Source organism: Lemur catta, chromosome X (genome assembly GCF_020740605.2).
Source record: "Lemur catta isolate mLemCat1 chromosome X, mLemCat1.pri, whole genome shotgun sequence".
Classification (NCBI taxonomy): Eukaryota; Metazoa; Chordata; class Mammalia; order Primates; family Lemuridae; genus Lemur; species Lemur catta.
In genome coordinates this window covers 46,483,181-46,495,229 of record NC_059155.1, presented here as the reverse complement: position 1 = coordinate 46,495,229, position 12,049 = coordinate 46,483,181, and the positions used below count along the sequence as shown (strand labels likewise).

Sequence of the window (12,049 nt, the reverse complement as noted above, 5' to 3'; positions counted from 1 at the left end):
CCCTCCACCTCTTCCCTTGCCTTTACTTGCCACACATGCTTGCCCCAGGCTTTCTTAACTTTCTGCTCTGTCACCCTGGAAAGTCTCCCCCATCCTCTGATTCCTCCAGCTCCTTTTTGTTTTGCTAAGTCCCTTCAGGTGTCAGCTCAGGCACCAATTTCTCTGTGAGGCCTTCCTAGAGCCTCCCGAGAGCAGTGTAGATGGCCCTTCTATGGACCCCAGAACACCCTGTGCTCCCCTTCTCAGACCTTTCATCCACCATGTTTGTAATTACTCCTTTGTCAGACTCCTGGAATGAGGTCATCAGTTTGATGAGGATTGTCTTATTCACCACTATATCCCAAGCTCTTAGCACGCTGCAGGGCAGGCACATAGTTGTTGTTTAATAAATGTTTGCTGAATGAACAACAGCAACAATCAGCAATCAGCACTCCCCCAACCTGCGCCCCCTCTTCAGGGGGTCCTAGGCCCCCAGCCAAACCTCTTCAAAACTAAAAGCCAGCCTGAGCAAGAGCGAGACTCCGTCTCTATTAAAGATAGAAAAATTAGGCGGAGGTGATGGCGCATGCCTGTAGTCCCAGCTACTCGGGAGGCTGAGGCAGGAGGATCGCTTGAGCCCAGGAGTTTGAGGTTGCTGTGAGCTAGGCTGACGCCACGGCACTCTAGCCCGGGCAACAGAGTGAGACTCTGTCTCAAAAAAACAAAAAAGCCAAAAACTGCTAACTGAGCACAGAAACAGACTGAACAAAAGCAGGTGAGTTGACTACCTGATCACTGTGAAAACTTTCTATGCCTGCCCTAGAGGTATTTCTGTCCTTAGGTTCATAACTCTGTCACTCCCTGTGGGCTTAGTGAAGGTGTGGGTGTTTTTCGTCATCAGTAAAACAGCAAATAAGCCCCACTTCGAGGAGTCATGGAGATTCGCTGAGGTAACACATGGAGGTGCTTTGTAAACTGCGAAGGGCTGCATGTAACTCTTACCTACGATCAAACACAGGAAATGTGTTGCTCTTTGGCTTGACTCTTTTCAAGACCTCATGCAGACAAGGGCCCTCTTGTTTATACAGCATTATCTCTAGCAATCAGGTTACAATTGATTGACATTATCACTTTCTTTATATTTGGCGGATTCCCAGCCTGCGGCAACACGCTGGTCACCATAGAGACCTGAGAAGCACCCTCGTCTCATTGGTATCATATTTACAAACCAACCCTTAAAGTGGATTATTTTGCAGATGGCTGATCTCATCTATTCAATGTTGATTCTATTAGTTCTAATTTCAGCAGGTGACGTTCTCTGACTTTGTCCCCTTAAGCACAAGTGAAAACCATGTATTTTTGTTTTTGTTTTCAGAAGAGAGAAAGTACAAGGTGTGCTTGGGAAGCGGTGAGGAACCCAGACAGATGGAGGGGAGGGTTTGTAGGGAAACTGCAGGATACACTTCTTATTCATTCATTCGTTTGTTCAGCACCCACAGCGCGTCAGCAAGTGGGTTAGGTGCTGGGGATAGAGCAGTGAACAAGATTAGCCTTATGGACCTCACAGTCTCCTGGGGAAGACAGACAATTAAACAGACAATTTTAATACAGTGCGGCAGAGTCTATGATGGGAAGAACAGGAAAGCTGTGTGTGAGCCCCTAACCTTCCCAGAGGATTCCCACAGTTTTCCCAGAGGAAGCAGCATATCAGCTGAGACCTGCAGGATAAGTGAGTCAGCCAGAAACAAAGTTAGGGGAGGAGGGCAAGCAGGGGAGTGGAGTGGAGTGGAAGAAAAATGTTCCCGGGAGAAAAAAAAACAGTGTCCAAAGAATCTGAAGAGAGAAGGGAACAGGGTGAATTTGAGGGCCTAAAAGAAAATCAGAGACTACAGGAACAGAAGCACCACGGGGGTGGGGGGGCGGGGAGGAAAACGATGAATTCAGTTCGGAATATGCTTAGTTGAGATGTCTGGGGACCTTCGAAGAGGGGATGTCTAGGTGACTATGTGGGTCTGACATCCAAAAAAGAAGTCATGGTGGTAAACAGAGACTTGGGAGTTGTGAGCTACTGCTGTCCTTGTATTGGGAAAATAGCTCAGGACCACACTGGGGAAGGCTTGCAAGAACAACCCAAGGAGTTTGGACTTGATTCTAAGGCACTGCTTTCAAACAAGAGGTTTTGAAGAGAAAGTGACACAATTCAAGCTGAGCTCTAAGGAGCGGGCAGCAGTGTGGGGAAGAGGGACTGGGGTGGGAGCAGAGAAAGTAGCCCACAGCAGAGGTGGCCGTGGGAATGGAGAAGGAGGGCCCGTGTGAGGGATACTGAGGCGGCACACTCAACAGGACCAGGGCAGCCTGCTTTGTCTCATACCAGCTGGAACTGGCTCATACCAGCTCATACCCGAGAGCCAACTGTCAAATTTTCAGGAACTTTCTGAGCCACTTGTTAAAAACTAAACGAAATCAATATTAACTATGTGGTTTTTTTAAGAGATGAGGTCTCACTACGTTGCCCAGACTGGAGCAGTATTCACAGGCACAATCCCACTATTGGTCAGCACGGGAGTTTCCAACCTGGGCCAGTCCACCGCTCCTTAGGCAACGTGGTGGTCCTCTGCTCCTGGAAGGTCACCATATTGATGCCAAACTTAGTGCGGACACCTGCTTGGCATAGCAAACTACAGCCCAGAATGCAAGTGATCCGCTGCCTCAGCCTGCTGAGTAGTTGGAACTACAGGCGTGCGCCACCACGTCCGGCTAAAAATATATGTACACTTACAATGAGGCCAGGCCTGGTGGATCATGCCTGTAATCTTAGCACTTTGGGAGGCTGAGGCCAGAGGATCACTTAAGGCTGGGAGTTCAAGACCAGCCTGAGCAAGAGTGAGAACCCCGTCTCTACAAAAAAATAAAAAATTAGCTGGGCATGGTGGCATGCGCCTGTTGTCCCAGCCACTCAGGAGGCTGAGGCAGGAAGATCACCTGGGCCCAGGTGCTGGAGGTTGCAGTGAGCTGTGATGGTGCTACTGTACTTTAGCTAGGGCAAAAGAGTGAGGCCCTGTCTTAAAAAATATATACATATATATATATATATATATAATGAAGTAAATTATATTAAATGCAAAGGTAATAAATACTAAAAACTCATCACTTCCTAATTTATTTACTACATTTTTGCCAATCAGAAATTGACTGCTGTCAGATTGACCACTGGCAAAAAAAAGAAAAGAAAAAAAAGAAATCGGCAAACACTACAAATCAGGACTTGATTAATTGTTCTGTTGAGTGTCTAGAGTTAAGGATGTGATGGAGCAAATGTTAAAAATAAGTCCTTGCTGTTTGCATTATTCTTACTCAAAGCTGCACTGTTATGCTGCTGACAGGGGTGTGAGGCCCAGCCTGCTGGAGGTAAAGGGATATAAACCAAACCCAATAAAGTTCTGTTTGCTTCATTCTGTCTGTCTCATCTCAGGACCATTTGTCTGCCTCCCTGCTGAGATGATCTCTAAGGTTTCTTCCAGCTCTAAGATTTTATGAATCAAAATGGAAGCCTTAAAAAGCCTTACAAAGACACAAGCCATTCATTTTATTTGGAAAACTGTTCCTTTCGATGATACAGGCTCCATTGGCTAAGTCCACTATTATAAGCTGGTATTAGGATGGAAATCTTCCCCACATTGGGGCTAGAGGCTAAAAAAAAAACAGAAAAAAAGAAAAAAAGAAAAAAAAAACCTGTTCTAGTTTAACAAATAGATTTAAAGAACCAAAACAAATTTAAAATATTGTTAAACATTAAGTCTCCTGGTGATGAGGAGACTGCAGCCAAACACACTCCAGCTGTGTGAGTTGGCTCACCAATTAGCATCTAGGAAACCACTGCATTTGTGGAAAGAACCAACTGTGAGGCTTCTCATGTTCCACATTTGCTTTGGTTTCTTAGCTAAAATTCAAATCATTTCTATCATTTGCTGAGATGAGATTCAGGACAAAGCTAGAAAGAAGCCAAGTGCAGCCAAGGGTGTGTTGAGCAGGGTAGCGGCAAGAGCCCACCAGCATTCAGGGATCCTGTGCCCGGGTTGCTGGCTCCTGCCCTCTGGCCTTTTATATCATAGTTTCACTTGCTTGTTTCTCAAAGGTACCGTTAAGATTACTTCTGACCTGGTTCCTCATCAGAACCGGCTACCTGGATGAGCTCCACTCTCTTGGCAAGAGAGAACCATGCTTAAGCAAGATGTCTGGCAAGCCCACTTTCTTCGCAAGCCCTCTCATCCCTGATTTGGTTGGACTGAATTCCTACAGAAATTCCTTCTCCTGCATAGGCAGAGGTCCTGGGACCCTAGTTTTGACTGCTCTCAGGCCCCAGCCAGTTGTACTTTAGAGTCTGCAATGTGGAAGACAGAGAAGCCCTGTGGGGCCAAATCTGGGGTGGTGACCCTTGGGCATGCCTGTCTTTATCTGATTAGTTTGGACATTGCTCAATTCTGTGGCAAGACCCAGTACTCTAGCTCCTGACTCCAAGCCCAGGATGAAGCCAGGGGTGGAGACACTGCTCCAAGCCACAGTGCCTCAGTAGGCTGCTAATGGGGCACCAGGGACAACCATTTAACATGCCCAGCTAAATATGCAAAGTGACTTCACATGTTTATCATGTCTCAGATAAAGATGTTCAAAACTGATTTTCTCCCTTAAACCTGCAATGGTGGGATTATTGAGCTTGAGCAGTCTGTTGCAAGTTAAATGCAGTGTTAAATGAAGGTGGAGAGATGCAGCAACATCTATAGGGCAGTGGCTCTTAACAGAGAAGCTGCTTTCCAGGGGGCATTTGGCAATGTCTGGAGTCATTTTTATCACAACTGGGTGGGTGGTGGGTAAAGGCCAGCAATGTTAAACATCCCACAATGCACAGGACAGCTACCCACAACAAATTATCTAGGCCCTAATGTCAACAGTGTCAAGTTTTAAAAGTCCTGCTTTTAAAGGAGGGCAGGATGGTTTTGTTTTTAGCAGTAAGACACACTTCATAGGGTAACAGGAACCAGAGAGCTGGTTGAGGTTGAAATCACAGGCGGGGTAACTGATACTCTTAAGAGATTGAGGAAGCGGTATAACAGCAGGCCCCATGAAGCAGGGGCACCTCTTCCTGAGACTGGCAGGCAAATGACATGACCCTATTTGGGGAAGCAGGGACAAGTTGACTTTCTGCATGGTTTCTGGTTTGCCAAGTCCTCTGAGGAACAGTATTGAGGACTGCAGTGGCAGCTGGAGAATGATAGAGTACCAAGTTCAAGAAGTACACTGCTGGCCGGGCGCGGTGGCTCACGCCTGTAATCCTAGCACTCTGGGAGGCCGAGGCGGGTGGATCGCTCGAGACCAGCCTGAGTGAGACCCCGTCTCTACTAAAAATAGAAAGAAATTATCTGGCCAACTAAAAATATATATAGCAAAAAAAAATTAGCCGGGCATGGTGGCACATGCCTGTAGTCCCAGCGACTTGGGAGGCTGAGGCAGGAGGATTGCTTGAGCCCAGGAGTTTGAGGTTGCTGTGAGCTAGGCTGATGCCACGGCACTCTATCCAGGGCAAAAGAGCCAGACTCTGTCTCCAAAAAAAAAAAAAAAAAAAAAATACACTGCTTTGCAATGTCAATAGCTCACACACTTATGACCCTTGTCTGCAACTGGAGATTTTCACCCTCCGTTTGGCAAGCTGGGAACAAGAGTTGGGAAAAACAGATGAGCCAGGCTTGTGGGTGGGGCTAGTGCAATAAAGACAGGAGAAAGAAAATGAGGGCACTTTTTTTTTAAAGCCAGAACTTAACAGGGTAGAAGGGCCTCACCTGGTCTTCGCCAAGGGAGAGACCAACACTCTAGCTTTCTTGGCTCTCTCTACTCCTTGGTTAGTTGCTACTCCTTTCCCAAGTCTGGTGTGTTCTACCTCCCACCACTGCCCAAGAGCAGCCCATAAAAGATCCAGGAAGACTTGGATCACAGGCTGCCTAAGCATGCCTGAGAATTCAATCACTTTTCATGTTATAAAGTGAAATAGCAGAAAACTAAAATTTTTAAAAAACTCACAAAACCAAGAGGCAATGAATCACTTAATCTTTTATTAAGTACAAACACCCTTTTAACATGTCACCTAGAGACCATTTCAGCCACTGCTCTGTTTGGCTGCCAGTCTCTTATCCCTCTCTTCAGCAATGGTGAGGCGGATACCTTTCCCTCGGGGAAGAGAAATCCATGGTTTGTTGCCCTGGAGGAGAAAACAAGAGAATCAAAACCTACACGTCAACTCCATTAGTAGCTTGGTACATGCTACGTGTGTCATCTCTTTTAACAGAACTGAAGCCTGTTTGTGAAAGCACTCACCACCAGCTAGGCAAGCATAAAACACCCAGATGCTGGGTTTACACCAGAAGTACCCACTGCCTGGGTTGCTGGGGTCATTCTATGAAACTTGCTGTACACCCTTCATAATTAATGTCTTAGCAGCTTACTGTGTGCACAGCAGACGCTCAATATTTATTGAGGTGCATCAAAGTAGTGTCTAAGGCTGATCATTAATTTCTAAAACACAACCACAAATAATTAAAAAGCCTAACTATATATATAACGTATGTTCATTCCATTACTAGCACTTTCACCAACCAAGGTGATCAGGTGTTCCCAGGTACCCCACTGACTGTGACACTGAAAAAGTACAAGTTTGACCCAGCCCAGCTCTGCGTGACCCCTAAGAGGCTTTGCATTAGGCTAGGTGGAGCCAGCTAGGAGCCTAGGTGCTGCAGTCCCAGCAGCCATCTGTGCATACATGTTTCCCTGGGCTAGAGAAGGGAAATCAGACTTACTTTGCCAATAACAAAAATGTTGGAGAGCCGAGTGGCAAAGCTGTTGCCATTGGCATCTTTCACGTGAACCACATCAAAAGACCCAGGATGTCTTTCTCTGTTGGTGATTACACCAATTCTTCCCAGGTTAGCACCTCCAGTCACCATACACAGGTTACCTAGGTAGGAAGAAATCGTCTGCTTCAAGCAAAGCACCATGCAAATTCACAACAAACCATTTTAACAAACGACAAGCAGCTCAGACACAGGTCTAAACCAAATTTATTCATCCTTTTCCCCATTTGAATTTATGCCTATGGATCTGTTGCCCAAGCCAGGACTCTTGAGGCTCTCTTAAGAAATGTTTGTTTTTATACCAGACAGACCTCATCTCAGCCATCCAGAATATTCTGAGCATTTGGGCCTCTGGAAGTAAAGATACTATAAACCTGGAGGTTGGAGCAGATGGCTTAAAAACAAAAGAAGAAAAACCATACTCATACCCAGGCACTGTGATTCATAATGATCAACTGAAAAACAACAGAACAGTTGGGTACAGTGACTCATGACTTGGGAGGCTGAGGAAGGATTGCTTGAGGTGGAGTTCAGGACCAGCCTAACCCACATAGCAAGATCCTGTCTCTACAAAAAATAAAAACAGCTGGTCGTGGTGGCACACACCTGTAGTCCTAGCTACTCAGAAGGCTGAGGTGGGAAGATCACTTCACTTGAGCCCAGGAGTTCAAGGCTACAATGAGCTATGATGCCAGTGTACTCCACCCTGGGCAACAGAGCAAAATCCTATCTCTTAAAATAAAACAAAAACAAAAAAACCCCCTCAAAACCCCAGCTCTTATACTTCAGCCTAAAAGAGGATAACCAGGTAGCACAGAGGATACTTACCAGTGTCAAACTTGATGAAATCAGTTATCTTGCCAGTCTCCAAATCAATCTGAATGGTATCATTCACTTTGATGAGTGGATCAGGATAGCGGATGGTACGAGCATCATGGGTCACCAGATGAGGGATTCCTTTTGTGCCCACGAAGATTTTTCTCACTTTGCACAACTTGTACTAGAAAAATACAAAGGTTAGCCACATTCAGTCCAACTCACATGCACTATACTCCAGAGTAGATAAAGTAGGTCTTTCTGGCTTGAAAACACAATTAGCAGCTAAAGGCAACAATCCTACATGGGATCCATGGGCTTCCTGAACTTAATAATTGTGGCCCTGATTTTTCTTCCCACCCTCCACAAATGCATGCTGCATACAGCCCCTTTTCTAGATTACTCTTCCTAACATTTGTTTTCTTATCACTACCACCCCTCCATGTTAAGGCATTGAAGAGCCCCACTATTTCCCTAACAAGGACACTGTAACTTCCAAGCTGGTCGGATGACTGCCACCACTGATTGTCCTCCTCCAATATAAATCCCACTCCAGCTTGCCAGGCTTTTAGGGGCCCTCAGAATTCTTCCCAACTCACTCTAATCTCTAACATGTGCTCTTTCTTATCTTAATGGCTCCCTCTACATCACAACTGAGTTTTGTCTAACAAACAGCAATTGCATTACCAGTTCATCTAATCAACAAATACTTCACAAAGCTTTTCAATTTTGGATCTTCACTCCAATATCCTTTAAGTAAATCAAATCACCACAGATGCCATTGGACATGCCCTCCAGCCTGCTGATAACAAGGGCAGTGCACAAGGAAATTAGGAGTCGCAGCAGCCAATCCAATTAACCTTCATTTACAGCCAGTAATTCAAGAAGCCCTAAACTTTTGTGTAAAACCATCACAACAAACTAGATTAAATAATCAAAGACTGTAATCTTTCTTTAATCTCAAATGAGCGCCTCAAGGATTATGGTTTTCTGGCCCCTTATCTTTTTTTTTTTTTTTTGAGACAGAGTCTCGCTCTGTTGCCAGGGCCAGGGTGCTGTGGCGTCAAGCTCACAGCAACCTCAAACTCCTGGGATTAAGCAATCCTTCTGCCTCAGCCTCCCGAGTTGCTGGGCATGTGCCACCATGCCCGGCTAATTTTTTTCTATATATATAATTTTAGCTGTCCAGATCATTTCTATTTTTAGTAGAGACGGGGTCTCGCTCTTGCTCAGGCTGGTCTCAAACTCCTGACCTGGAGCGATCCTCCCACCTCGGCCTCCCAGAGTGCTTAGGATTACAGGTGTGAGCCACTGTGCCCGGCTGCCCCTTATCCTTAAAGGGCCCATACTTTAGGTACCCATGAACAAGTTCCTAGAAATCATTCCCCTTGCCTCTAAAAGAGACAACCAGGAAGTCACTATTCAACTGGAATTCATTTCTACCAAAAAGAGAAAATCTGTTGAGAAGTTAACTTCAAGTTGGGGTCACTTAAAAATCAAGCAACAGATTGCTCTACAGCTATTAGCAAGACTTTTAAACACATGACAAGAAAATTGTACATAAAATACAATCTCAACAAATTGTTAACTGGCTATTTCCAAGTATGAGATTTTAAGTAATCTTAATCTACCTATCTCATTCCAATAAAGCAGCCCATGTGTTCAATGCAAGCTCTAACTTAGAATAAGTCATTTTAGCGAGTAAAGACCCAGTTTGCTTGCACCACTCACCTTGGCCTCCTCAGGTGTGATACGATGAACAGCAAAGCGACCCTTGGTGTCATAAACCAGACGGAAATTCTCCCCAGTCTTGTCAATGCTGATGACATCTGATACCAAACAGTAACTAAAGTTACCAGAGTGACTCCCCCACTAACCCATGCTGAGCAACAACCCCCCCAAACCCTTGTGTGCTTCCCATTTCAAACACCGAGGATTCTAAAGATTAATGATGATGGCTAGATAATCCTCAATGTTTTGAAATTTTTTATGTCTCCACGTAAAATTTAAGGTCATGCTTTATTTCTTAAAGATTTGACAGGTTATACTACAAAGGTTAGAGTCATGATCAACATAGTATTTTGTTACCATACTTGCTTCCCATTAATCAATGTCCCCAGAGTACTTAAAACTTCCACTTACCCATAAACCCAGCAGGGTAGGTTATATCAGTTCGGACCTTGCCATCAATTTTAATGAACCGCTGCATGCAGATCTTCTTCACTTCATCTCCTGTCAGGGCATACTTAAGCCTGTTTCTTAGGAAAATGATGAGTGGTAGACACTCTCTCAGCTTGTGGGGACCAGTGGATGGACGAGGAGCCTGTAAAATTAGAAATGATATATTTTTAAGAAGAATCACTGTTGGGATTCACTCAAACCCACCTATCGGTCCTGAGATCCATTAACTAAGACTCCAAGATGGCCCATCACACCCTGACTTGGGTATTTACACAAGAGATATAGGAAGCTTAACAAAACATTTTTGGGCCTTAAAGTTTTACAGCATATCTATCCCCCTTCAGTCGACCAAACTCATCAAGAACTAACTTTTGAATCCTTAGTCCACGTAAAGGTACCATGTGGTATGTGGGATAAATGCCAGATGGCACATGGCCTAAAAGCCAAGGATATTCTTCCCCAGCCCTGTCCCCAGATTAGTTGAGGGAGGCATTTAAAATAGTAGACACAGCAAGAAACAAGAATACAGCAATCAGGGATGCCTGACACAAAGGAACTTACAATGTGTCCCTTAAGACACTTACAAACACACCGGTCAATTTATCCAGCATCCAATGCTTTGGAGCTGCCACGCGCTTCAGATGTTTCTTGGGACCGCGGGCCTGAGAGAAAATTTTAGATTGCAATACGGTGAAATTTTTTCAGGTTTCCTCGATAACAGCTTACAAAACCTAGTGTGTAACTTCTTGAAAGGTACTGCTCTCAGTTTCCTCTTCGGCAAAATGTGCACGTTAAAAGCATAAAGCTCCGATGAAAGGCAGAGAAGCAAATGCACACATGGATGGTATCTAGCAAATAGGTTAAGCGCCGTGATCTTCAACGAGCCTTCTCACTGTACTGAGGTTTAGTGATTGCTATCTTTCAGAACCCTGAAGTATTTTCCTGATTAAAAGTGTCTGCTCACAGAGATTAGGTCCTTTCTAGAACACCATGCTAGTAAAACGGCCAGGAGGACAACAGCCAGACAGCAACAGAAATGCCCAGAAGCCCATGTGTGCTCCTATTTGTTAATAAAGTAGTAAAGTTTTCGCAGTACAAGCGTCTGACCTCAGCACAACCACGTGTGCTGCTCCCTTGTACGCTAAAGCCAAAAGCTGATATCAATTTTCACTTCAAAAAAAAAAACAAAAAGGAAGCCTTTTTAATCCTACCGGCCACACAACGTAAAATCAGGCCGTGCCAAAAAGACAATGACGAAGAAAACGCTTCTCCGCCAGGCGAACCCAGCGTCACCCGCCTCCAGCTCGCAGTCTGCGCTCCCGGCCCACCCGCGGCTCTGGCCCTGGAGGAAAAGCCGCCTCTCCCGGGGTCAGAGGATGCGCGGCCGCGTCAGAGACCGAGGCCTTCCCGGCCGCGGCACCGGATCCCCACCCCACGCCAGGCCAGCGTTCGCCCCTTGCCCTGGAGCCCGCCCCGGGCAATCACGGAGGCCGCCCTCCCTTCGCCTCTGTCCGGCCATCCCTCGCGGGAGCTCCGGGACCGCAGGGAGCCCCAGCACCGGGAGGATGGAGGCGGATACATCTCAAGAGCTCGCAAAGCACCGGCCTTACCATGGCTGCGCTAGGAACGGAAAGAGGACCGCCTTCTTCCGGTGCTCGGAAAAATCAGGGTCGGAGGCTGCGCGCGCCGGGTGCTCAAACGCCCCGCCCAGCGCAGCGCTTTCCAGGCGCGCGGGGACTCTATCTTGCCACCTGCTGGTGGGAGGTCGGAGGTCCAGACCTGGGGAACCGCCGCCGAAAGAGGGCGTCTCCTAAGGGGCAATTTCTTCCCTCCCCTTTTTCCACCCTTCCTCCTCCCGTACTTGCTGAAAGTCTCTTGTGTGCCTGATTCTGTGCTAGGTGCTGGGAATACAGATATGAACTAGACAAGATCTTTGCCTTCAAGGAGACTTCAAAGTGAGGCTGCTTTAAGTCCCATGTACAGATGATTATATAACCAATAGAATACGTTTTAATAAATATTTAATATTATTTCTTAAACATATTTTGTCTGTCCCTTCTTCCGGGTTCCCTCGAGCCAGCCAGGCAGTCCAGACTAAGAGTTGGGAAGAGCCCACAACGTTTTTTTCCCTCTTGGCTTCTCTGCAGACTGCGGAGGGGATGGGCTGTAGTGGG

At 46.0% G+C, this 12,049-nt stretch overlaps 1 protein-coding gene across 1 annotated transcript; it reads right to left on the bottom strand.

The window, feature by feature from the left end:
- Positions 1–6,063: 6,063 nt before the first annotated feature.
- Positions 6,064–11,608, bottom strand: RPS4X (ribosomal protein S4 X-linked). The gene is made up of 7 exons (XM_045538150.1): positions 11,486–11,608; positions 10,460–10,537; positions 9,837–10,017; positions 9,426–9,523; positions 7,707–7,878; positions 6,825–6,982; positions 6,064–6,229 (listed from the first exon to the last, which is right to left on the bottom strand). The coding sequence occupies exons 1-7, from the start codon at positions 11,486–11,488 to the stop codon at positions 6,128–6,130; spliced, it is 792 nt and encodes a 263-aa protein (XP_045394106.1). The 5' UTR covers positions 11,489–11,608; the 3' UTR covers positions 6,064–6,127.
- Positions 11,609–12,049: the final 441 nt, after the last annotated feature.

What these genes read in the sequence shown, in the direction of transcription:
- RPS4X (XM_045538150.1), bottom strand. An exon ending in CTACCCTGCTGGGTTTATGG is followed by an intron (nt 9,524 to 9,836) that starts GTAAGTGGAAGT and finishes GTTTGGTATCAG; the next exon opens with ATGTCATCAGCATTGACAAG. An exon ending in ACATTTTTGTTATTGGCAAA is followed by an intron (nt 6,230 to 6,824) that starts GTAAGTCTGATT and finishes TTTCTCCTCCAG; the next exon opens with GGCAACAAACCATGGATTTC.